The following is a 26262-nucleotide window of genomic DNA, read 5'->3' as shown; positions in this document are numbered from 1 at the left end:
TGTTGTATATACAGTACCTACTATGACATTCTTATGAAGCGATAACTAAAGTATCACTCACCGGTGATGCATAGTCTGGTGTCGTTGCTGAACTGTGCAATTTTTGGTTATGTTCATACTGTAATGATCTCCTAATTCATAAATACTGACATTATTTATGAACAGATGATGCTTAGGCTGCACTGAATATTTCTGATTGAATCTATTATTAAAGTAAAGTGTTGGGAATTTGGTGGATTCAGTAACAGCCATGTCACATAAAGATCAGAGTTTGTAGTTGATGCTCTTTTTTTTTTTCAAATCTCTCAGCAATTTGACACCATAGGAGCAGATCTTTCAGGAAGCGGATAAAAACAGTCAGATGAAACAGATTTAAAACATTTGTGATGTTAAAACATCATAAATCCACATGATACAGCAACTGTCATAAGATTTTGTTATACATTTACAAACCAACGCTGCAATAGATTTCATTAATATATTAAATGTAATCAAATAGCCTAATAACAATAATAATTAAATAGTCCTAAACTAAATAATTAGCTACTAATAGCCTACTATTTTCTTATAATAATTATAAATAATTACATAGTATTTAAGGTTCTCTAAATGGGTGTTCTTACAGTATAGATCATTACAGGATAAGAGATCCCGAAAGTGAAACTAACTTGATCGCGCGCTGACAGCAGTAAACACGTCACTGTGGATGCTGGTCTCTTAGAGCATCTGGCGTTAAACCTGACACCACAATATATATAGGCTAGTGTATATGAAAAGGAAATTATAAGAACACATCGGAATAAACGTCTGTGGTGAAGACGCTCTACAGGAGTCCGTGATGGAAATGAGGTATTTATTTATATAACATCCCAGCTTTATATTACAATCCTTTATCTTGCAGTGGACACACCCTGCTGACAGAAACAATAAACCCATCAGAGGATTCTACTGAAGTCCACTGCAAACATGCTACCATTACAAACCATCAACTTTTAACCATTCAAACCAGTAAGAAACACTTTTCGCTTGGTATTGTAAGGTTCAATCTGGAAAAATTATTAACTGAAGCAATCATTTTCAAGGAGCACAAACGGTTTTCTTGTAATTTGTTTTAAAACCTAACATTTGTGTGGTAATGTGTTGACATGCATGAGAAAGTTACATTTAATGTTTTATGACATTTATTTCATATTTCAAATTATTTTTGCTGTTATTGTTCATGTTAAGCATAAAAGGCAGTGCTAAATAATTTGTCCAGTGCGGATGTTAAATTTAGGCAGGAACATTTAAGTTGAAGTTTCCTTTAGTTTAAACAGAGAGCAGCTGACTTTATTCCTCAGAAAGCGGGACGGATGAAATAGCTTTCTCGACTAGACTTCAGTTATGGCTGAAATAACATGCTAACGTTTACTGTTGTAATTAAGACCCAATAGTGGGGTTAAATTGGTTTTGTTTTCGATATTCGAGACACATTCAGCAGTAGCTACACGCCAATAACTCCAAAACGAATTGTCCTAAAAAAAAAAATCTAAACAGTGTGACCGCCAAAAAGGCAAAGCTGATCATGTTTCACAGCCTTCTTTTGCTATATTTTCCCTCGATATAATAAGCACGACCCCGTGCAAGCCGTCGCAATGTGCATAAAGCCGGGAGAGCTCCCTCTCAGCAGAGGCAGAGCATTGGGGAAAGTTCAAGCTTTCTTCGTTTTTTGCTGTAGCAAAGGTTAAAAGGCATATAGATATAACAGTCTCAATCAATAGAGGGAGAGAGTGGACATTTTTCACAACCTTTGTTTTTAAGTGGCTGATTAGGGAAATGCATGTCCACAATAAACCTTCATTTTGTAATAACTTTATTCAGCAGGAAGATAGAGACATGAAACCAGTGTCAATCAATAGAGGGCGACAGGTGACATTTTTCACATTTGTTTTTTAACCCCTATTTACAGAAAACGTAATTGCATGTCCAAAATTAACCATCTTTGTCCAATAACTTTCTTCAGTTGAAAGATAGAGACATGAAACCAGTGTCAATCAATATAGGGGGACAGTGCCCCAAGTATCTCGGACAGTGGGCTTTTTTCACACTATTCTCTTTTTACCCCAAGTGGCTGATAAGGGAATTGCATGTCCAAAACTAATCTTCTCTTTGTAATATATTTCTACAGCAGGGAGATAGAAACATTAAGCCAGTGTCAATCAGTAGAGGGAGAGAGTGGACATTTTCCACAACCTTTCATTTTACCCCAAGTGGCTGATTAGGGAATTGCATGTCCAAAATTAACCTTTGTTTTGTAATAACTTTCTTCAGCAGAAAGACAGAGACATGAAAGCAGTGTCAATCAATAGAGGGCGACAGGGGACATTTTTCACATCATTTGTTTTACCCCTACTGGCAGAAAAGGGAATTGCATTTCCAAAATCAACATTCTTTTTGTAATATTTTTCTACAGCAGGGAGACAGAGACATGAAACCAGTGTCAATCAATAGAAAGAGAGAGTGGACAATTTTCACTACCTTTCATTTTACACCTACTGGTAGAAAAGCAAATTGCATGTCCAAAATTATCCTTTTTGTAATAACTTTCTTCAGCAGGAAGATAGAGACATTAAACTAGTGTCAATCAATAGAGGGAGATATTTTATATGACCTTATTCTACATCCCTAATCCTACCCAATACCTAAATTTAACAACTACCTTACTAACTTTTAATAAGCAGCCAATTAGGAATTTATTAACAGAAAGGTCATAGTTAATATTGAATAAATGCTCCCTATTCTGAAGCTGTTACATTAAAATACTTCTAGTTACAATGTTAAAGGCTACGATGTACAGCAATAACAATTGTAAACATTTAGATTATATTTATATGTTCATAATTGCAAATATATATTCAGATTTACATTTATATATTCAGTCTTACAATTATATATTCTGATTTCCTTCTATATATTCAAAATTATAACTACTATGTATTTAGATTTAGTTCTATATACTGTATTCAGATTTATAAATATATATTCAGATTTATATTTATATATTAAGTCTTATAACTATATTGTCACGATCATTACATGGAGTGCCCATGAACTTTTGTAGAGGGCACTCCAATCAGGACTATTCCACACTCACCACCAGATGTCACTCGGACTCTAGCACCTCTTATCTGTTGCACCACACCCTAACTACATTTCCCATTAGTCTCTGCATCACAATCACCCTGCCACACCTGCACATCATTCCTCAATCAATCTCCTTGCCACACCTGCACCTCATTTACACACACATATAAGCAGCACACTCACTCTCACTCACTGCAAAGTCTTGTTTAGCCAGTCTGACATTTCCGAGCGTTTTCCTTGTGTTTCCCTTCTGTACCTGACCTTTGGATTGTTTATACCGACTCTGATTCTCTGCTGCCTGCCCCCGACATCTGCTTGTTCCTGTTATCGATTCTGATTATCCCCACATACCTGACGTCGTTACTGATCATTGCCTGTCTGACCATTCTCATTAAAAGTTCTGCACATGGATCCGAATCTCTCTGTCTCATCATTACATATATATTAATATTTACTTCTTTATATTAATATTTACTTCTATAATCTAATATTGTAACTGTATATTTCTATATTCAGATGTTATATAATTATTTCCTGTTTGGCACAGCATTAAATTGAATATATATATATGTGCTGTCCAAAAATACATTGCTATTAAACGCATCCAAAGTGAATGTTTTTGTTTTATATATTATATTGTATATATTATATATAAATTATATATTTATATACATTTCATTTTATTTTAAATGTTATATTATGTGTAAATGCATGTAATATACAAACGTAACATATTTCTCAGAAATATATACATGCTTGTATGTGTATTTGCAATTAATCATTTGACAGCAGTAATACACACACACACACACACACACACAGACACACATTCAGTGCATAGCATAAATGATTACATCCCTGCTAATTAAATTAAATTAAAAGGTTGATTTTGTGGAATATAGAGAAGGATTCCAAAATAAATTTTTAATAAAACATTCGTAATAAAAACAGATACTTACAAGCAATTTATACCTGCAAATTAGTACACCATACATTTATTTCAACAAAGAGTAATATCATAGTACCCATAGCTGTTAAGTACACTTCTCTGATTCTCCTTGGCACAAAGTGTACAAGTTCCTGATAAATTGTCACATCTTTCCTGTTTAATTCGTGGAGGTTGAGCTCCTTACATGCTCTGGTCTTTAATGGGGTGAGTTGCTCTGTCTGACATGGTTTCATAAGGGTCACAATAAATTAATGTCCTGACAGTTTTCTCTTCAGTGGTTTTATTGTTGTATATATTAAGTCTGAGTATGAATCAGTGGGTTATATAACACTTTTTATTGTCCAAAAATGACTTTTCTTTAACATTTCAACATACCGGTTGATCAAAACATACTTTAACATTACAACAGAAATTTTTGTTTAGTTTTATTAATTAACTTTCAATAGTTTTTTTTTTATAATTAATATATATATATATATATATATATATATATATATATATATATATATATATATATATATATATATATATATATATATATATATATATATATATATATATATATATATCTTCTCATTCAAAGAGTTTTCTTTATTTTCATGACTATGAAAATTGTAGATTCACACTGAAGGCATCAAAACTATGAATTAACACATGTGGAATTATATATGGAATTATATACATAACAAAAAAAGTGTGAAACAACTGAAAATATGTCATATTCTAGGTTCTTTTGCTTTGATTCCTGCTTTGCACACTCTTGGCGTTCTCTTGATGAGCTTCAAGAGGTAATCACCTGAAATGGTCTTCCAACAGTCTTGAAGGAGTTCCCAGAGAGATGCTTAGCACTTGTTGGCCCTTTTGCCTTCTGTCTGCAGTCCAGCTCACCCCTAAACCATCTCGATTGGGTTCAGGTCCGGTGACTGTGGAGGCCAGCTCATCTGGCGCAGCTCCCCATCACTCTCCTTCTTGGTCAAATAGACCTTGATGCCTTCAGTGTGACTCTACAATTTTCATAGTCAGGAAAATAAAGAAAACTCTTTGAATGAGAAGGTGTGTCAGATTTTCAGATTGAAATCATGTGCCTCAAACTAATGGGACATATCTAATCAAAATGTAGCTTTGTAAGAAAGAGGGACACATGAATACTTCCTGTTCATAAATGTAGGGGTGTAGTTAAAATCAATACCGCCCTATACAGCAAAACATTTGCAAATTAACAAATAAAAGATAACTACACACACACACGCACACACTAATAATAATAATATATATATATATATATATATATATATATATATATATATATATATATATATATATATATATATATATATATATATTTTTTTTTTTTTTTTTTATACTATTTAAAAATTATTTTATAACATGGAATTTAGAGGTTACGGTTCGGGGCAGCAACCACCCATTGGTGGTTAAATTATGATAATTATGATAAGGTTTTAAGCTTACTGATATTTTACATTTTATGGGGGGATAAAAAATTAAAACACAAGGATCTTGGTAAATATCTAATGTTTTAATACTTAAATGCATTTTACAATTGTTTTTTGGTTGAGGGAAATTAGTTGGCACCAATTCTGTGCAATGGCTCATATTTAAATCAGACAATTTAGTTGACAGATGAAGGCTTTGATACTGTTGTTGTCCAATAGATGGATAGGATAATAAATGTGAGCATGGTCCTGCTAAATTCAAGAAGATACAATGACCAATAAATAGATAAAATATGTTAGTATGTACTGTACTGTAAGTATAGTGTTATTACTGCACAAGTAACTACTAGATCATTAAAATAATTTAAATAATGTTTTTACATAATTACAAGTTTTGGTAGTACTTCAAAATAGGTCTAATTTGTTAACACCATTTAATGCATTACTATACATTAAGTGAATATTAACAATATATATCTTTAGAGCATTTATTAATCTTTGAATGTTTTAATGTTACTTGATTTATTTTTTGTTCATGTTAATTCATGGTAGATTAACTGATTTTAACAGATACACAGCTGAAAGTTAATAATGTATTTTTAGTATGTAATTATAGAATTAATACTATAAAACATATTGTTCAAGTTAACATGCACAGTTAAGTACTTAGTTAAGAAACATTCCACTTTTTTGGAAATAGGCTTATTCTCAAATTCCCGGTTAATACCATTTTTGAATCCATTCTGATCTCAGGTTTTGAGACCAGTAGCATGGCATTCAGAAATGACCAAAGATTATCGATATTTTTCCTATTTAAAACTTTCCTCTTTTGTAGTTATATTGTGTACTAAGACCGATGGAAAATGTAAAGTTGTAATTTTCTAGGCCGATATTATTAAAAACTATACTCATTCCAACATATTTATCAAGGAACGGTGCAGCTGTAACATGAGCGCAGCAGTCGCAGTGATGTCACTGTGGTTAAACTCTGGGGGAGTTGGAGAATGAGCATATTTCCAAAAAAAGGGGAGTGTTCCTTTAAACCTTATTGTAGAGCATTGTCAAAGGTTTGTTGTCTGTGTGCATGCTTTTTAACCATTTCATTGCTGTAACCCTTAAAACCAGACTGCCACAGGGTTAATATTAATTAATGCATACCGCTTTCCCAGTGACACTAGGGGCACTGCTGACTTGGGCTCGTCATTGCCGCTTGAAGCATTTTGTACTTTAATTTAGTAATGGCATTTTCCACCAGGGAGATGTAAAAGCAGTGTCAGTTAATAGAGGGGGACAGTGATCAACTTACACAACCTCACATTTAATCCTTACTGTTGCACAAGGTAGTTGCATTTACCAATTGTACCTTATTTGCATCCTGACAATCACAAAATGTATGTAATGCAGAATTATCATGTTAATACTGTAAACTAATTTGAAACTACAACAGCCAAGAGTAAAATAGCCCTTTTGACTTAACTGGTATTTATACACTTGTGGCGGAGGGGAATATGCCACCGCCTTGTGGGGGAAATATTCAGCACTATACTAAGGATGACTGAGTGAGCAACAGGATCCTAGTCCCCCCACCCAATGCTTTTAGTCTTTGTACAACTGTTAGACTAGTTGTATGTTGTGTCTATCGTGTTGCAATGTGTAATGCTCAAGAATCAGCGAGGTGGGCTTCAGGATTTACTCAATACACGGCAGCCACCTGAAGTGTGTGTATGTAGAAAACTCAGGAGGTAAACCTAGTTAACTGCAAAACCCGCCCTCCCCTGAATCTAACAGGATAGGTAAGGACGCCCCCACTCCTTAGTATAAGTGACTCAAAATTAGCATAAACAGTTTTCAGTTAACAAACAAATTTTACATTTATTTGTACTGCAAGATTTTAAATGATTACGTTTTCCTTGTTTTCACAAAGTTTACAAAACAATTTCAAGTGTAGACAAATCAAAGTGAAATAAAAGAAATGTTGAAAATAATAGAGATGAAAAATCAACAGATTTGTGTCAGTTACAGTTCAATCTGAGGAAAGTAAGAATCAGTGTCACTTATTGTAAGTAACCTTAAACAAAACGTTTCACAGTTAACTCAACCTTTCAAACAAAGTACACTTTGAAGTTCACTTCAATCCGGCTCAAAAATCCAAGATCCAATTCAAAAATCCAGGAAAAGAAAGGTGAAAAGTTATACTCTGTCCATATATGCAGTTCACAGTCCCAAAAAGTTCAGTTATGTACACAAAAGAAAGACTATGCATCCCTTCGCAGGAAAATTCACTGATCACAGTCCCATCAAAAATAACTGTATGATTTAACAGTTCAGATGACTCACTTACAGAAAATGGCAGTTTGCTTACCAGTTTTCAGAAGGAAAAGAGGAAAATAATTTTTATCACCACTCTTGGTTCATGAATGAGGTGCTGAAAGATGTCCAATGGATGGCAGGGTACTGTTTCTTCACTCACTAACCCTCAGCGATTGTCCTCGCGATCCTGACGACGGCAGCTTGATTCAACGAGGCCGCAATCCCAGCTGATGGAGGCACAATGAGAAGACAAACAACGCACGACCCTATCCGATGACTCAGCGAACCTTTTAATTCACACGATCAGTAACAGCACTCACTGTTTCAAGTTCGTTTGAACAAATGAAACAAAAACTGTTTGAAGCAAAGAAAACACGAGACTGTTTAACTCCTACGTGACTGAGACTTAATGAAACTAACAGGCCTTTTGCCAAGCTTCATGCATGAACACGGCAGAAAACTCGTTTTAACGCTTACTTCGTTAAACTTGTTCATATACACGAAGACTCAGAAGCAACGTCATGCAGCTCTTATGTATGTCGCGAGTCTAAACGGGATTTTTTCCGCGATTGAATACCCGAGATCAACATTCAATTTCAGCTCACCGCTGCTCTTCTCCGCTCTCTCCGCGCAACTCATCAAAACCTAAAAATGGCGGCGCCCACGACAAACATCAAAATAAAAGTCTCCACATTTTAGAAAAATGTAAATCCCCTACACACTGATCAAAAATTTATACTGATTTTAAAATGTATAAGGAGCTGATAAAAACTAAAAACAACAACAAAAAACATACAGGAGTAAACAATATATTTTAACACCTACACTGGTAAAGTACTTTTTACTTACAGAAAACGCACATCACTTTCTCATCTTCCTTTTTTGTACCTCTTTTTTCATCTTTCCGAGACAGACAGAGTGGTACCATCTTTCACAGTTGCTGCACTGAATCTTGTGAAAATCAAAAATTGTCACAAGTAAACTTAATTTTTAATTATATTAAACATATTAAGTTAAATAAACTGTAATACATTCCTTTATTATTCATTATTAAGAAAGTAATAGTAATTTCAGCTTAGAAACATCAAATTAAAATATAGACAATTGAACAAACAGTAAAAATAATAAAACCTTTTGATCTGTATTTACCTAATACAAAATACTACTTAATATTTGATGTAAAGTCATTTCTATATTAACTGCATACTAATTATCTGCATAATAATTTAAAAAGGGTGCACATTTTTTCAAAAAGGGTGCACTGTCTTTTATGTCAAATACTTGCGTTTGGGCTGTTACCAAGCAAATCCAAACAGTATCAACAAAATGTATCGTTGCAGTGCAAAGAAAACAGAAGTTGCTTCTGAAGTGCTATTTAGATGTTTTTAAACACAGTTCAGGTGTTCACACTGCGGGACATGGAATATTTAACCTGTAGTGACAGATGAATAAACAATGTTTTGATATTTTAAACATAAAACACTGAAAGCTGAGATTGAATTTATTTTAAAAAAGTATTTAAAAAATGAAAAGGTAAATTTAAACCACCAGTAGGTGGCAGCGAGTCACTGTTAATAAGTGAGTCATTGCGATTGAACCGACTCATTTAAACGGTTGATTCATTTGTGTTTTTCCTCCAAAACTGTGTAAATCTTTTGTCTTCCAGAGAGATCAGAAAGACAACTCCCCAGTGAAGCCACAGAACCAAGACCAAAGAAGACTGTTATGATCATTTCTGCTCTGTTTATTGGTATTATATCTTCATTGAATGTTAGTTCATTCAGCAACATGATCAAGATGTACTTCACATTGTAATTAATTGACAGTCTCAAATGAAATATTGTAATGATGAATGTGTTACAGAACTGTGTCACAGGGGTTTCTTCATAAATCACAGCGTCCCAAGCCTGGATAAAGGATGAGGAACTGGAGAACTACTCGATATATTCACTACAATATCATCGGAGCAGGTGCTTCTCGTCACCTGATGTCTTCATGAATGAATGTCAGCTCGTTTGGGTTTGAATGGAAGCTCATTGCTTTTCTGAACTATTTTGTAGAGTTAGAGAGTACATATTCAGAAATGTTTTTAAAGGAACTGTTCAATGTTTGAATCATATACACTTATATATCACTTGTTTTGTAAGTTTTATATATATTTGATATAATTGATTGCTGATTTAAATATTTAAAAAATATTGCATTTATTTCCCCACAAAAAAAAATTATTCAATCTGATGTTGAATGATCTATATGAAACAACTTAGAAGTAAATTCCATCTCTGACAAATTATAAGGAACTGTCTCAGGTTACGTATGTAACCATAGTTCCCTGAGTAGGGAACAAGACACTGCGTCCTCTAGGGGTCGCTTTGGGGAACACCTCGTCGTGACCCGTGTCTGAAGCTTACATTGAAAAAACACCAACTTGTTGGCCAGTGACAGCCTCTGACGTCACGACTATAAATAAGCACCGGGAGAGCACGTCATTATCTTCTTCTTCTGAAGCTTGCATCCGAAGCATGGCACTGTTCCCCAAAGCGACCCCTAGAGGATGCAGTGTCTCGTTCCCTACTCAGGGAACTATGGTTACAATTGTAACCTGAAACAGTTCCCTTTCGAGGGAACTTCGAACTGCGTCCACTAGGGGTCGCTTTGGGGAACAGTATACCCACACCGCCATGCTGAGGGGAGTGCAGGCCAGAATCATGGCGAAAATTAAGTACCAACTCTACCATTTCCATGGGAGTTGCCCCTGGGACATTTAGACGGCTAATATTTTTTACATATTTATTAAACCTGTCATTATGTCCTGACAGTAGAATATGAGACAGATAATCTGAGAAAAAAATCAAGCTCCTCTGGCTCCTCCCAGTGGTCCTATTGCCATTTGCAGAAACTCCATCGGTCCCGGTAAAAAATAACCAATCAGAGCTGCGGTCCTTAACTTTGTTTGTGTTCAAAATGTAGAAAAATGTATATAAGCGAGTACACCATGAGTCCATTTTTTGCACACGGTGTTTTTGTCTTGTCCTGAATCACTAGGGTGCACCTATAATAAGTGTTTATATTCTAACTATTTTAGATTGCTTCGGGGATACCGCGGCGGAGTAACCCAGTACCTTTGTGATTCTTCATAGACATAAACAGAGAGAACTAGTTCCGGCTACGATGTTCTTCCGCAAGACGCAAGCAGTTCTGTTTATTAACCGATAGAGCATCAAAAGTTCCCTACCGCAACTTTAAAGGGATACGGCTAACAATCTAGCATTTCTACCAAGTCTTGCCTGTCACACAGGGGCTACTGCTAGCTTACGCATAATCTTGCTGAAAGACCTGTCTCGACAGTTCTCTAGTAGCAACACCCTGTTTAGATAGGTATCCGAGGATACATAGGTGGAGTGGCGCCCAAGATGAAAGGGGCTTTTAACAACTCAAGAAAGGGCACGAAGCAACCGCGCGAGGCCATCACCATATAGGATTTTAGAAAGAACGCAGAATACTAGCATGCGTACTTACCACAGTGTGGATTTAAGAAAGTGTGCAAAGACTTCACTTGCACACTTACCATAGCATGGATTTTCAAATACTGTTCTAAGGAGGGGCTCTCGTGGAACTCTGACAGAGCAGCTAATAGATGGAATAGTGTGTCTCAAAACAGTATGATTGAGAGTCATCAACTCAATCTATGTAAACAATACTGGAGCTCTCTGGGGAAAAAACTGAGAACTCAGTCTCATATGAGAGGAGAACTGCGAGCTCAGAGTAGCGCGCTCATAGGCGACCCTTTTTTTTGGAAAAAGGGGAGCGCTGCTAAATTACCATGAGAATCACCCAAATAGCCCCCCATGTTGAGGGATGCAATGCTTGAGGTGTATAAACAGATACACACTGGCTGAATGGAGCCCAAGGAACCAAGGTCTAATCATCTCAAGAAAGGGAACGAAGCAGAGCGCGTAACCCTTACCATACAGGATTTCAGAAAGTTTGCAGAGTCTTGCGTGCACACTTACCACTTAAATGGATTTTAGAAAGTGCGCAAAGTGTTCACGTGCACACTGGTTTTGAGAAAGTACAGAAAGCTTAGCGTGTGTACCAAAAAGTTCCTAAGCATCGCAGAGGCGCTGAATCTCACGGGAGAGGCAAGCTCAATTTTACAAACCTCGGGTGAGGGGAGCATCACCTAAGGCAGCATATACAAGAAGACTTCTGTAACTGCCACCTCCACTTCCCACTAGATGCGACAGCACCCCTAAGCGGCCAGGAGACCCCTCGGGGTGACCTGGCCGGACATCCATGAAATTCCCTGCAGTGCTGTGCCAGGCCTGATGATCAAGGAGGCTCCCTCAAAAACCTGTAATCTCAGCCGTCTAATACTGGAACATGAAGCCGGATGGCTGGTGCTGGCGAGTGTTTAGTAAACACTGTAACTGAGCACTGCAAAGGAAACTCACAGAATTTATTATTTGACACGTAACCACCAGCAATTTAATACACATGAGTATACAGAGAGGGTTACATTTACTCATCCACCCTCCTGCGCTGGAGCCCCGCTCAAGGGGCGCCTCCTTTTAGTCTGGACCATCAGTCAGGTGGTTGCTATGAACATAGAACCATAAAAACATTATAGGTCCAGCATAGGAGACTGTTATGTGAGAGGTTTCCACCTAACCTCAATCAGGTGGAGAGCTGGTGGTTACAGGGGAATTAGGAAGGGGAGGACAAAAGCAGAAGTTAAAAATCCCCAAAGGGAACGAGTAGATACCTCAGTATCACTCCGATTTGGACGAGAACGCTGCCTCGTCTAGATAATACCCCTTAGGTTCTGCTTACCTCCTCGTGACCCACGATTCCTCTAACCGCTGCCCGCAGGTGGGAGAGGAGCGCGAGTTGCGACACTAGCCTTCTGTGCCATCTTTGATCCTCAGATCGAGACAGGTCAGGACCCCTATGTTGTTCGGGCACAGACCTGGACAGGTCCTGAACCACGGGAAGCAGATGGCTGCCTTTTTTTCCCCTTTTCTTTCAGAAGTGAGACAAACGAGAGCAGAGCTTTTTCCATTGAAAAAACGCTCACAATGCACGCAGATTGCCTCCTCAAAGACATCGCGTGCGTGCTCTTCACCCAAACAAATGACACAAAGATAGCGTGTGTCATCGGGTGTCAAATAACGCAGACACGGATGCACACATCGTCTAAACGCTTGCTAGTTGTCGCCATGATAAACAGAGAAAGATCGCCCTTACCGATTCTTTCAGATGCATGCTTCATACAAAACAGTGAGTGAAGATGAAGAAGATAATGACGTGCTCTCCCTGTGCTGATTTATAGTCGTACCGGTAGTGGTGTCGGAGGCTGTCGCCGGCCAACAAGTTGGTGTTTTTTCGATGTATTCTTCAGACACGGGTCTCGATGAGGTGTTCCCCAAAGCGACCCCAAGAGGACGAAACAGCTCAGATTTACATTTTAGTCTACGACTAGATTTAAGCCTTTTCTGTGAAACCGAGGGTTAGCATCTTTAGTAGGCCTAAGGTTTATACATATATTTTAATGTTATATTATACATAATATTTTAAATATCACATCTTCACTCGTTCATGCCTGAATCATAAAATGGTTCAATGTGTCAATTGAAGATTGAATCTAACTGAAAATACAGCTAGAGGAAACACTTCTGATTATATGTTGTACAATGTCAGACAGCTTCATGTTAAGATAGGTTAATAATATGAGACACAGGCAGTTATCAGCAATTACTTTCACATCATTTATGATCTACTTCATAAATTAACTATTTTTAAACTCTTGCAAAACTTTTTTTTATCTTCTGAGGTGAATAAATTGATGGTAATTGAAACACTAGGTCAAGGTGAAAGCATTTGGTTGGATTACACATCCAGTGTTCACAAAGCCAGTGAAACAAACTAAGCTTGTCTTAGTTTTATTTATAAAGAAACGAGTCACATGTATTATATGTATAAAGAGATATTGCATTATTTATTAACAAGTTATCAGGAATAAAATAAAATAAAACATACACCAAATGCATTTCTTCTGTTTGCAGTTGTATGATTCAAGAAAACTAATATTTCCTCAATGTAATGAAAGAGTGATGGGCCAGCCAGAATTAGCATTAATAACTAACACTATTAACTATTATCACATTGACTTCACACATTGTGGTTTAGCGTTAAGAAAGCTGCTTAAGTGTTGGAGCTGTAAATAAAATGCAGTGATAGTTGTCTGTTTATAATTGGTGTAATCTATATGGTGTGTCAGCTACTTTGTAGTGCTGTCCGAATTCTGAGTGAACTACTTCATTCCCTACATTTATCCACTACTTTTTACCCACAATTCATTCTGATTTCGAGTGTACAACCCAGGCGGCAAGGAAGTCGACCGGAAGTTGAAGTAGGCCGCATGCCGCCATCTTGTAGCAGAACTTCACTTGCGTTAGCATTCCCATTGACTCCCATTCATTTTGGCGTCACTTTGACAGCGAATAACTTTACATCTGAGGCGTTTAAAGACTCCATTTGTCCATTATTTATTTCTAAAGATACACGACAATGTGTAAAGGGCTCCATTACCTTCTATGTTACATTATGGCCCCGTAGAAACAGTATTTGTAAACAATAGGCTAACGATTGCTTCATAACCACTTGACTCTCTGTCGCATTACCGTACAGACAGGAGGAGAAGCTCGCAGGCAATTAACTTAATATGGCGTACTGGCGTTACATTTTAAAATATTATACAAAATAATTAATCAGAATACTTACTCCTGCTCACTCACGCCAAATAACTTCCCGCTCAAGCTCGCAGTGTGTGCAAGATTAACGATGGCAGTTTGCACGCACAGCTACTAGAAGATTTACATCTGTCAGACAGGTTGCTAACGTCATCAAGCTTCCCAGCTGGCACATGACCGACCTTCAACGTTGAAATATGGTTGAAATAAGGTCAGTTGTGGTTTCAACATTGAAACAACGTTGATTCAACGTTTAAAGATGAACAGTTGAAAAACTTCCAGCACATGACCAACTTTCAACATTGAAATATGGTTGAAATAAGGTCAGTTGTTTTAATGAAACAACGTTAAAAATGTTTAATGCTAAATGGTAGAAAAAGGTTAACAAGCTTTTAAATTATTTATATTAAATTATTTAAATTAATTAATTTATTATTTTAATAGCATTTTAAAATATTTTAGTCAAGATACCTATTCTAAAATCTAAAGGTATATGTTAAATATTATCATCATTAACAACAATAAAACTATATACATTTCGCTGCTTTATCAAACTGAAACAACTCCCATTGGTAGTTTTATTTTATTACTTCTATCATGATTGGTTAATCTGGCTGTCATTCAGGAAACTGGACAATGAATCGGTTCGCGCCTTTCTACATTTAAAAATATGACCGTTTTTGTCGTCTTTCTGTGAGTGAGGCGGCTAACTATGAGCTGCTGCTCGTTATAACTGACTGCTCGGTCGGTCCCGAATTATTTCATATTTGCCTGTACATTTTTTATTTATTTTGAGCGATTTTAAGTCGTGACATGTCAATGGAGAACAAAAACTGTGAACACAAGAAGCGAGGTCCTGAAAACATACTGGCAAAATGAGGTAAGAAAATCGCTAACGTTATCTTTATTATCTTTTGAAAATAGTAAAGTATTACCAGAGTTTACAAATGGGTAGCTTAAAGGACATGTAACCTGCAGATAAATAAATAGCCGTGTGTCTATTTTTGCATTGCTTTATCACAGATGATCAAGTTAGATGCTCACCCAATGTGTTGCTGGTAAGTTATGTGTTAATGTCTGTCTTTTAGAGATTTTCCCATATTTTCCTGATATGAATCCCATGCATTAGGTGTGTTATATATGTTTGTATTCTTATAATAGTTTCAAAGTGTTTTCTGAAACATATAAGAGCAAATGTCGGTATTTAAATAATATAATTTTAATGAATTAATAAAAAAAGGATTGTTAAAGCCATGGTTCTCAAAGTGTCAGACCCCTCTAGTTGTTATGCAGGTGAATCACTAAATTAAACTAATTAATGTTAATACATTTTAACTTAACCTTTGAGTAAGTTTTTTTTTGCACATTTAAGTATGTTACATTTAAAGTACAGTACAGTTTTATAACTTTTGTTACATAATTACATTTTAAATTACATTTTAATTTAAACTTTTTTTTCATTTACCTGTGTATAAGCACACTTGTAGTGTTAATGTTCAAACTGTATTTACCATGGTAAAGTGTCTGACAACAATAAATATTCTTATTAGAATAAAACTGCCTCATTTTTTAACTGTAGAGCTGTAGCTGAATAGTTTGGCCTACTACGCTGCTGAAATGTAATGTTGGTCATTATGGTGGAACTTAATATTTAATAACAAATATTTTCTGAAGTGGTACTTGGTATAAAAAGTTTGAGAACCAATGGTTTAAAGAAATGGTATAATATGAAATCCTGCTTTTTAAGAACTTTTCAGTAAACCATTTCTTCTTTCCCCTTGTAGAGTCATCAAGGATCCAGTTTATTCTTGAAACATTGGTAAGCAATTGTTCTTCTGCTACATTGCACTGTCACTTCTGCTAGAGATGCTTTGACCTTTTGTGATAGGTTTTGATTGTACTTAGTTTAATAAAAATTGACTGAATTAGATTTTACTTATTTTACTACACTGTATTACTAGTGTTTTGATTAAAACAGTGTAACTGGGGGCTCTGAAAACACTGCTTTTGAATAATTTGTTAATATTGTACATTTTCATCTGAATACATTAAATAAGTGTTTAATGAATAGTGTTGTCCACTTTGTTTCCAACCTCACTGTTACTGAACTGTAAAGTGAAAATATTGTGTGATTTATTTTGCATTCAGTTTTCAGTTAAATATATTTCACAATATCAAAGTTATTGTGAAACATTGTGAACATACCTAAACTCACTGGTTAAATCTTATGTGCCCTCCAGAAGTTTGTGCTCTGCAAGTGAACGACTCCTTGTGGTACCATCCCACAGAAGTTCAAAATCACACTCCCTGACCTTTTCCTGGACTGTGCCCAGCTGGTGGAATCACCTCCTAATCTCAATCCGAACTGCGAGTCTTTACTCATTTTCAAGAAACATTTTAAGACTCATCTTTTTCACCGGAACTTAACCAACTAATGCTAGCACTTTTCCTTCTTTTCTTGTCTTTCATATAAAAAAAATATAAAAAAAACCTGGCTATGCGTTCTGTGCTAGACTAACTGAGACTTGTCATGGCACTTGTATACTATTGTTGTTCGCTTGTACACCTGACTGCTTCTGTTCTTCTCATTTGTAAGTCGCTTTGGATAAAATCGGCTGTTAAATGATTCAATGTAAATGTTTATACAGGACGGTACAGAAAGTGCACAAGTGGGAGAGAGTGGAGGGGATGGCATCAGAAAGGACCTAGCGCTGGGACACTTTCAAGGATCACCCGAAGCACAACCACACTATATACACGAGGCTGCTGGTTCTAACATTTTAGAGTGCCCTGCGGTAGAAATCTCATTCTGCATTCCCCACGGTAAAGACGGCACAGTCCGGGGGGGTTCCCGTTAGAAATCAACTGGTTGAAGGTTCCCTGCTCGTACTGTGCAACACATTTTCACTGCACAAATGTACACAACTCTTGTAATGAGACACATTACTAAAACATGTTTTTGACAGAAACTGTAGTTTTCCACCCAAATAAAAGATCCACTGGTTTCAGTCCTAAAGGTACAAGGGTTTGTCTTGTAAGTGCAATTGCAATTTTTTTTACAAAAACCTTTAAATATTATTGTATTTGGATTGTTCTACTACATGTTTTTAGCATTACCTCCATGCATAGGCTACTCTGCATAATAAAGTGTGGGATTATTTTCATCTGTTTTATACAGTATGTTTCCAAAATTAAACTGCTGTTTGACAATTTTGAGCATGTGGTAGTTTATTGAAGTTGTTTGTAAAGCCATTGCTGCCAGTCATTAGATTTTAGCCTTGCATGTACCGTGTTGATCTAAATGCCCACTAGGATCTAGGTGTATTTATACACGGTGCAGGGTACGACGGGGAAACAACGTTGATTAACTTTTCAAAATCAACACCTCATTCAGCTTTCATCCCAGGTCTGCAGCACGACCCTAATTCATCCGTAATGCAGGTAAGACGGTGAAACAGCGTCGCAATTTCAACGGTGAATCAGCGTCGTGATTTCAACCGTACATCAACGTCACGATTTCAACGGTGAATCAACGTCGTGATTTCAACGTTGATCCAATTTGCAAAATCGAAAGGTTATTCAACGTTGATTCAACCATGGTACCTGACGTTGTTTCAACGTTGAATCAACGTTGAAATGCCGGCTGGGTTAGTTTGAGTCTGCACGTCAGAAACGGAAGTGCTAAAAAACGCTAAAAATGGGCTTCACTTGTCACAATTGAGTTCCAGTGGGGTCGCTGTGTCCATTTCTTTTACTGGCTATGTGTACAACCGATGTACACTCGCTGAAGCACTATTTCCCACAATCAAATGCGAAGTAGCGTCGAGCTGCAAGCGAGAGCGGGAGCGAAATAGTTTGAATGAGAGATGATCTTTATTATTTCTGTTTTAACGTTTTTTCCTACATTATTTATATTAAAATATGTTATGTACGCAATAACTCAGGTATGGATTCTGATGTAAAATTAACGGTCGCCTGAGGACGCTTTACCATCTTACCTGAGCTCAAAACGCTGCTTGAGCGAGTGTCAATATACTAAAAATAATAAATACATAATTATGAACGTGTTTATGTGTGTTTATTTTTGTTCTCAATATGTTATTTTAATAGCATTTAATGATTATGACATAAAAGCATTACAAATATATATATATATATACCATCGATGAAACCACAACGCTGACGCGGAGCTATGTACTGCAATATAAAGTAATTTTGAGTATTATTGCTATTAGTATTATTTTTTAAAATTAGGTACATGTAATATAAAAGTGCATATGGCAATGTTTTCCAACAGTTTCCAAGTCTCACGCGCACTGTAGGCTATACGTCACTGTCCGAATCCATTTGTTCACTCCTTCCTGATACAGTGAACTCAACTGCCATACACTATATAGGGATTAGTGAATGAGTGAATGAGTGAGCGATTTCAGACACAGCACCATTCAGGTTTCAGGGTCTATTCTAATTCTCACTTTGAATTTACATGCGTCATTTTTCCTATTAGTCCGTTCTCTCTCTCACACACACACACTTGATACAGTCAAATGTACAAATTGAACGTTTGTTCTGACACCAGCAGGTGCCTCCATGTTCAGAGGAAGTTTGCCCAGGATGTTCCCTTCATATGTTTCCTTCCCCTTCAAGAACAATCTCTTCTGCTCTTTCCTGAGAACATCCTTGAGTAAATATTGTGTTTGTTTTATGACTCCTTTGCAAATCTCTCCACTCTGTGCTCTTGTGGGTACAATATGTGTAAGACGTATTCGTGTGTGAAAGCATCTGGGGATGGTAAGTAGAAAATGGCCTCCGGAGATCAAAGAGCCTTTAAATATCTCTGCTCCGCAGGAAAATGACTTACAGAGTCATCATTCTTTTTTGCTTTACCATTACTAAATTAAAAGTTGTCTTCGGCTCATTTGGGAATCTTGGGTCATGGTTAATTGGTTAAAGTGGCGAGTTAGATTTTTTTTGCTTTTAGTATCTGCTTTTAGCACCTGTTCATAAAGACTGCAACAAAAGCTTCCATAAATACTCTATCTAAACATACACTCTAAGAAAAAAACATATGTAAAGTTTTTAGACATTTGCAAAGATGTAAAACACAACAATTTACAATGCATAACTCAAAATGGGGCTAAAACACCTGTGAAAAATTTCTTGGTGTATATGTTGTATATATACTATGACATTCTTATGAAGCGATAACTAAAGTATCACTCACCAGTCAGATGAAAACATCATAAATCCACATGATACAGTAACTGTCATAAGATTTTGTTATTTACAAACCAACGCTGCAATAGATTTCATTAATATATTAAATGTAATCAATTAGCCTAATAACAATAATAATAATTAAATAGGTCTAAACTAAATAATTAGCTACTAATAGCCTACTAATTTGTAATAATAATTATAAATAATTACATAGTATTTAAGGTTCTCTAAATGGGTGTTCTTACAGTATAGATCATTACAGGATAAGAGATCCCGAAAGTGAAACTAACTTGATCGCGCGCTGACAGCAGTAAACACGTCACTGTGGATGCTGGTCTCTTAGAGCATCTGGCCTTAAACCTGACACCACAATATATATAGGCTAGTGTATATGAAAAGGAAATTATAAGAACACATCGGAATAAACGTCTGTGGTGAAGACGCTCTACAGGAGTCCGTGATGGAAATGAGGTATTTATTTATATAACATCCCAGCTTTATATTACAATCCTTTATCTTGCAGTGGACACACCCTGCTGACAGAAACAATAAACCCATCAGAGGATTCTACTGAAGTCCACTGCAAACATGCTACCATTACAAACCATCAACTTTTAACCATTCAAACCAGTAAGAAACACTTTTCGCTTGGCATTATAAGGTTCAATCTGGAAAAATTATTAACTGAAGCAATCATTTTCAAGGAGCACAAACGCTTTTCTTGTAATTTGTTTTAAAACCTAACATTTGTGTGGTAATGTTGACATGGATGAGAAAGTTACATTTAATGTTTTATGACATTTATTTCATATTTCAAATTATTTTTGTTGTTATCGTTCATGTTAAGCATAAAAGGCAGTTATAATCGCTAAACAAGGCAGAAATATTTATAAGCGATGTAAAAAAGACTATGTACGCTGGGCGTTAACATTAAACATGCCATGACAGCTTGAAGAAATCAGACGTCATCTTCTTATTCTCAATCAATCACAATCGTGTAATTATTTAGTAACTTATATTATCTGTCACAAGTCTCGAGAGTTTAGCTCCACGTAGCCTATCATAAAATTATAATAATGTTTTTGTTCAGGGTATATTGATATTATCATTCATTCTTAATGTGAGGTATAGGCTACTACAAATAAACAGAAACAGACTCGACTGAATAAGCGGCTATTTTCATGAGCGATAAAAATAAATAAATAAAATAGAAATAGGCCTAAGTGTATTTATGTGTGATTAATTTTGAGTCTTGATCAATTAAATCAATATGATCAATGTATCACTTATTCTATAGTTAAAACATCGATGCTTTTGAATTTGAATATACAGTGGGGCTCAAAAGTTTGGGCACCCCTTGCAGAATCTGGAAAAATATGAGTAATTTTCAAAAAATAAGAGAGATCATACTAAATGCATGTTATATTTTATTTAGTACTGTCCTGAGTAAGAAATTGTACATAAAAGATATTAACATTTAGTCCACAAGACAAAAAAATTGCTGAAATTATTAAAATAACCCCCTCAAAAGTTTGGGAACCCGCTGCAATCGTTTTCATTAATCAAATAGCCTAATAAAAATAAAAATAATTAAATAGGCCTAAACTAAATAATTAATAACTAAAAGCCTACTAATTTGTAATAATAATTATAAATAATTACAATTTATCTCTAAATGGGTGTTCTTATAGTGTAGACCAGTGGTTATATATATATATATATAATTAAATAACAAAAAATAAATATTAAACTGTCACTATGCTACCACTATTCGAGCTCGCTGATTGGTTTAAGAACAACCCACCGATTAATCTTAGATATTTTTGCTGCATATGCTACAGAACATTAAAGCTCTGGCTGGATCTGGTTTTCCCGTTTTGCTGAGCGGTGCCAGCCCGAGTTATTTTCTGTTCATTTCCAGTCCATTCTAGGGCTGTGTGATTAATAGAAATCGTCATAAAATCACGATTTGAGCGTGCACGATGTCTAAATCGCTTAATAGCATGATTTTCCATGGCCCTGACCTCGCGAAGTATGCTATCCGATCCAGTCAGAATGCAACCTAATTACTCCAGGTTCACACACTGTCTTTGATGCGCCTTTTTTCCGAGCCCATTTTAACAGATCAGAGTGTTCACACTGCACGAGGTAAAAGCCTAGAAATAAAAATGTGCGAAAATAATTAATATCTAACACATGAGCATAGAGAGAGTTGTGAGGGCACAGGACGCAGTTTGAGGGAGAGGAGACACGGTTTAAGTGCACACACGCTCTCCGGGCGAGAGCAGCGTGTATCTGAGCAAGCTCGTTTTGTGACAGAGCAGAGGAAATCTGCGTGCAAACAGAGGGATTCGTGCTTGTGCATTATTTTAATGTGCTTTTGCGTTACATGCACTCTCGCTGCTGCTTTTGCTCCGCTCACACATACTGTATACACACTGCAATCGTGTGAACCTGTATAATGTATAATCTATTTAAACACATGAAGCACCACAGCAATTAATTAACTCTATGAACAATGCATGGCAAAAAAGAAAAAAAAAAAGTCCCTGGACACTGGATTTATTTATTCATACTTTTCTGCCATAAGTCTTTTTGATAAAGTTTTTGATAAAGCTTTAATTGGTTTTCTTTTGGAAATATGTTTTAAATTAATCCTGAATGCATTTAAGACTGTAAAGCATATCTGTGTGTGTCACAATCGCAAACGATAAAAGAAATCGCGATATTTTTTTTATATATTTTTTTTGTCCATATGCACACCCCTCACTCAATAAAGTTAACAATTTAGCTTCTGAGAACTGAGTTATTTACCCAACAATAGCGGGGTCAGTAAAATGTTTTGCAGTGGGCTCCGAAAACATGTGTTTGGTTGTGTGGGCCGCGAGTTGAAAAAGGTTGGGAATCACTGGTGTATCATTACAGGATAAGAGATCCCGAAAGTGAAACTAGATCACGCGCTGAAAGCAGTAATCACATCACTGTGGATGCTGGTCTCTTAGAGCATCTGGCGTTAAACCTGACACCACACTATAGTGTAAAGGAATATATAAGAATACATCGGAATAAACGTCTGTGGTGACGACGAGTCCGTCATGGAAATGAGGTATTTATTTATATAATATTCCAGCTTTATATTGCAATCCTTTATATCTACGACAAGAAAAGCATCTTGCAGTGGACACTCCCTGCTGACAGAAACAATAAACCCATCAGAGGATTCTACTGATGTCCACTGCAAACATGCTACTATTACAAACCATCAACTTTTAACCATTCAAACCAGTAAGAAACACTTTTCGCTTGGTATTGTAAGGTTCAATCTGGAAAAATTATTAACTGAAGCAATCATTTTCAAGGAGCACAAACGGTTTTCTTGTCATTTGTTTTAAAACATAAAATTTGACCCAATCATTTATATGGTTGACTGACTTTAAAGCTTAATATTGTCAAATTTAAGACATTTTAATTGAAGAAAACAGACAATGCTTCAGCAAAAGTGTTTAACAAAGACATTGAAAAATTTTTCACATTTAAAATATTGAAATTGCTTAAACAATGCAACAACTCAGTTTTTACCAACAATGTAAAATGTAACATTTCATCTCACTTCATAAGTCACCTATTTTCGATGCCCTGGGGGTAAGCAGCAGTGGAGACCCCAGATAATTTTAATGATGTCAAAATGTATCTTTGCAATTCAGAGAAACAGAAGCTGCATCTGCAGTGCTACTGTATTTAGATGTTTTTAAACACAGTTCAGCTCTGTGGGACATGGACTATATTAACCTGCAGTTACACGTGAATAAACAATGTTTTGACATTTTAAACATAAAACATTGAAAACGGACGTTTGAAATTATATATATAAAAAAAAAAAAAAAAATGAAAAGGTACTTTAAACGTGAAATATAAACCGTCAGTAGGTGGCAGCGAGTCACTGTTAATAAGCGAGTCATTGCGATTGAACCGAATCATTTAAACGGTTGATTCATTCTGGATCGAATCACTATCGTGTTGCTCAGAGACGCAAAATAGTGGCTGTGTTTTAGGAATGATTTTTGTTTTTAAAAATAGAGCAAAAACAGGGAACATTGTATAAAACGTAAGTCTCTTTTTTGGGTGAACTCTTAATATACAATCGCAGTATATTGATTCGGCAGCACCAGAACTGCAGCTGATATAATGTGCACTGCTCAATTCAAAGATAGTTCTTCAAAAGCAGATTTTGGAGACATTTTTATCATCTAAGAACAGAAATCTTCATATCGCACACCCCTACCCTCGGTAGAAATCGCAGACCGGACCGCAAGGACACTTTAGCATTGTGGCTTTTTTTTTATCCATAGATGTTGGCTTTGACTAAGTGTTGACTCTGTGTTTACAGGTATTCACAGCTGTTTTTTCTACCCGTGTTTCTGTTTATAAATGGAGGTGAGCACTAAAATGAGTATCTGTCTCTCGTTAATTGTCATTTGGTTCAAGTGTTTGTCATTCATCATCGTCATTAGCTTCGCTTTATTAGTTGAGTTCTGTTTTCATTTATGTAATGTTTGTTTACTTGCCTGTCTTCTGGATTTTCAGATTTGACTACCTTTTGTTGATATCCTTCGTCCTTGTGCGTGTGTACCTCACCAACATGTAACACCTGCTGAACTTGGTATCTTTTATCACACTTTCTCTGTTTTCAGTGTCTCTGCAGAAGACTGCTGTGGGTTTTATTGGAGGTTCTGTTGTTTTACCTTGTTCTTCTGGAAAACCACCATCGACAGTTCAAGGCATAGCTGTGTTTTGGAGACACAGAGGCCAGAATGTGTATATCATTATTTATGGTGAAGTCTCTGAAAAAGGACAGGATCCAGAGTACAGGAACAGAGTTGAAAGCTTCCCCGAGGAGTTCAAGAGAGGAAACTTCTCCATCAAACTCAACAATCTTCAACACACTGATGCAGGAGAATACAAGTGCTCCATCATCACAGAGGAATTAGTCTGGAGAGTTAAGCTTTCAATTAAAGGTGAGTAAAACCACAAAACAGTTTATACTTCAGCCTACAGTATATTCCTTTGCGTAGACAATATGAAAGGATGCACTTATGTTTTTCCTCCAAAACTGTGTAAATCTTTTGTCTTGCAGAAAAGCCAATCCCCGGTGAAGGCACAGAACCAAGACCAGAGATGATTTTAATGTTCATTTCCATTCTGTACACTGCCATTATATTTTAATGGACTGTATGTTGGTTCAGCAATGTATCAGTATAATCAACATGTACTTTATTTATTTATTTATTTATTAGTTTATTTAACTGGGACAATGCAGTATAACATTATGCAGTATGATGCTCCACATATACAATAGGCCTCTAGCCAAAGGCTCATTTGCAGCCCCAGTCCCTGGTTAGGTACTTTTTTTTTTTTTAACAACGGTAAAACAATAACACACACAAAAAAAGAAAAAGAAAAAAAAAAATTGTGTACAACCATCAGTGTTCACAAACCTGCTTTTGGACTACTGTTTTTTAAATATAATGTCTGGGGCAGGATTATTTACACATTTAATAAAAGACAGTTTTATACAATTTTAATAACTAAGCAAATTATGCTTTTGAATAATATTACAATGATGCCATCTATTTGGCTTCTTGTCCAAAATTCTTTTGTGTTTGTTTATGTAGGGATTTAACAGGTTTTCAACAGTCACACAATAACTAGAAAATTGCATGCATGTATAACTTAGCTGCTTTTAGAGATCTACAGTATATGGGCTAATCATGTGTTACGTGTTAGAACGTAATTGTGGTGTCACAAGTGTGTTAACATGTGAGTACTGTGTGTATTTTCTTGTCTCTCTCTTTTTCGCTCCCTGCTCATTAGAGGAACAGGTGCAAGTAGGCGCAGCTGAAGCATCTCAACGTGTGTGTGTGTGTGTGTGTGTGTGTGTGTGTGTGTGTGTGTGTGTGTGTGTGTGTGCGCGTGTGTGTGTGTGGGTGTGGGTGTGGGTGTGGGTGTGTGTGTATAAGCAGTGAGGATTGTCTGTTCCTTGAGCTCACCCTCCTGCTTCCTTGGTGTAGATCGTGTGTGTAACAGTGTTGTGTTAACCATTAGAGAGCTGTGCTATGTCCCAGTTCATGTAAAACTCCTGGCGAGGATATTAGGCCGGTAATTTTGTTGGCAAACTAATCATCTTTTATTTAAAGTAACCTGTGAGAGAGGTTTTTGGCTCTTTTATTTCCTTTCTTATAGTTTTCTCCTGTTAAATGGTCAGCAAGGGAGGTAAGGATTTGTTATTTTATTTGTTTAATTCCAGGGAAGAGGATCTAAAAACTTAGTTAGAAAAACTCCTTTTTGTTTATTGATATGGCCGTCTGAAACCCTCTCAGACTAAGTTTCTCCTAATTGTGACTGTCTCATCCCAATGTAAACAAATAAATGCCACTTTTCTTGACTTCTGGGTTGT

At 36.1% G+C, this 26262-nt stretch overlaps 2 protein-coding genes across 3 annotated transcripts in view; both read left to right on the top strand.

The window, feature by feature from the left end:
• Positions 1–19296, top strand: part of LOC127988243 (semaphorin-3D) — a 70802-nt gene extending 51506 nt beyond the window's left edge. The window contains exon 19 of the transcript XR_008161590.1: positions 19171–19296. The gene's annotated coding sequence lies outside the window, so the exon portion shown is untranslated. The remainder of the gene's footprint in view (positions 1–19170) is intronic.
• On the top strand, positions 656–25758 carry LOC127988269 (CD276 antigen homolog). 2 transcript variants are annotated; one of them, XM_052590931.1, is made up of 4 exons: positions 656–849; positions 24196–24242; positions 24500–24823; positions 24943–25758. In XM_052590931.1, exons 1-4 carry the CDS (start codon positions 839–841, stop codon positions 25029–25031), a joined length of 471 nt encoding a protein of 156 aa, XP_052446891.1. In that variant the 5' UTR covers positions 656–838; the 3' UTR covers positions 25032–25758. The 2 variants fall into 2 exon arrangements, with proteins under 2 accessions (XP_052446891.1, XP_052446892.1); XM_052590932.1 differs by lacking the exon at positions 656–849 and adding an exon at positions 20138–20279.
• The last annotated feature ends 504 nt before the right edge of the window (positions 25759–26262 follow it).

The sequence above is a fragment of the Carassius gibelio genome, chromosome B22 (genome assembly GCF_023724105.1).
Source record: "Carassius gibelio isolate Cgi1373 ecotype wild population from Czech Republic chromosome B22, carGib1.2-hapl.c, whole genome shotgun sequence".
NCBI lineage: Eukaryota > Metazoa > Chordata > Actinopteri > Cypriniformes > Cyprinidae > Carassius > Carassius gibelio.
This window is presented reverse-complemented; position numbering and strand designations above follow the sequence as displayed.

Bases quoted from the DNA above. Each gene is read 5' to 3' on its own strand.
- LOC127988269 (XM_052590931.1), top strand. The intron at 24,243-24,499 runs GTGAGCACTAAA...CTCTGTTTTCAG, and splicing joins GTTTCTGTTTATAAATGGAG to TGTCTCTGCAGAAGACTGCT. The intron at 24,824-24,942 runs GTGAGTAAAACC...TTTGTCTTGCAG, and splicing joins AGTTAAGCTTTCAATTAAAG to AAAAGCCAATCCCCGGTGAA.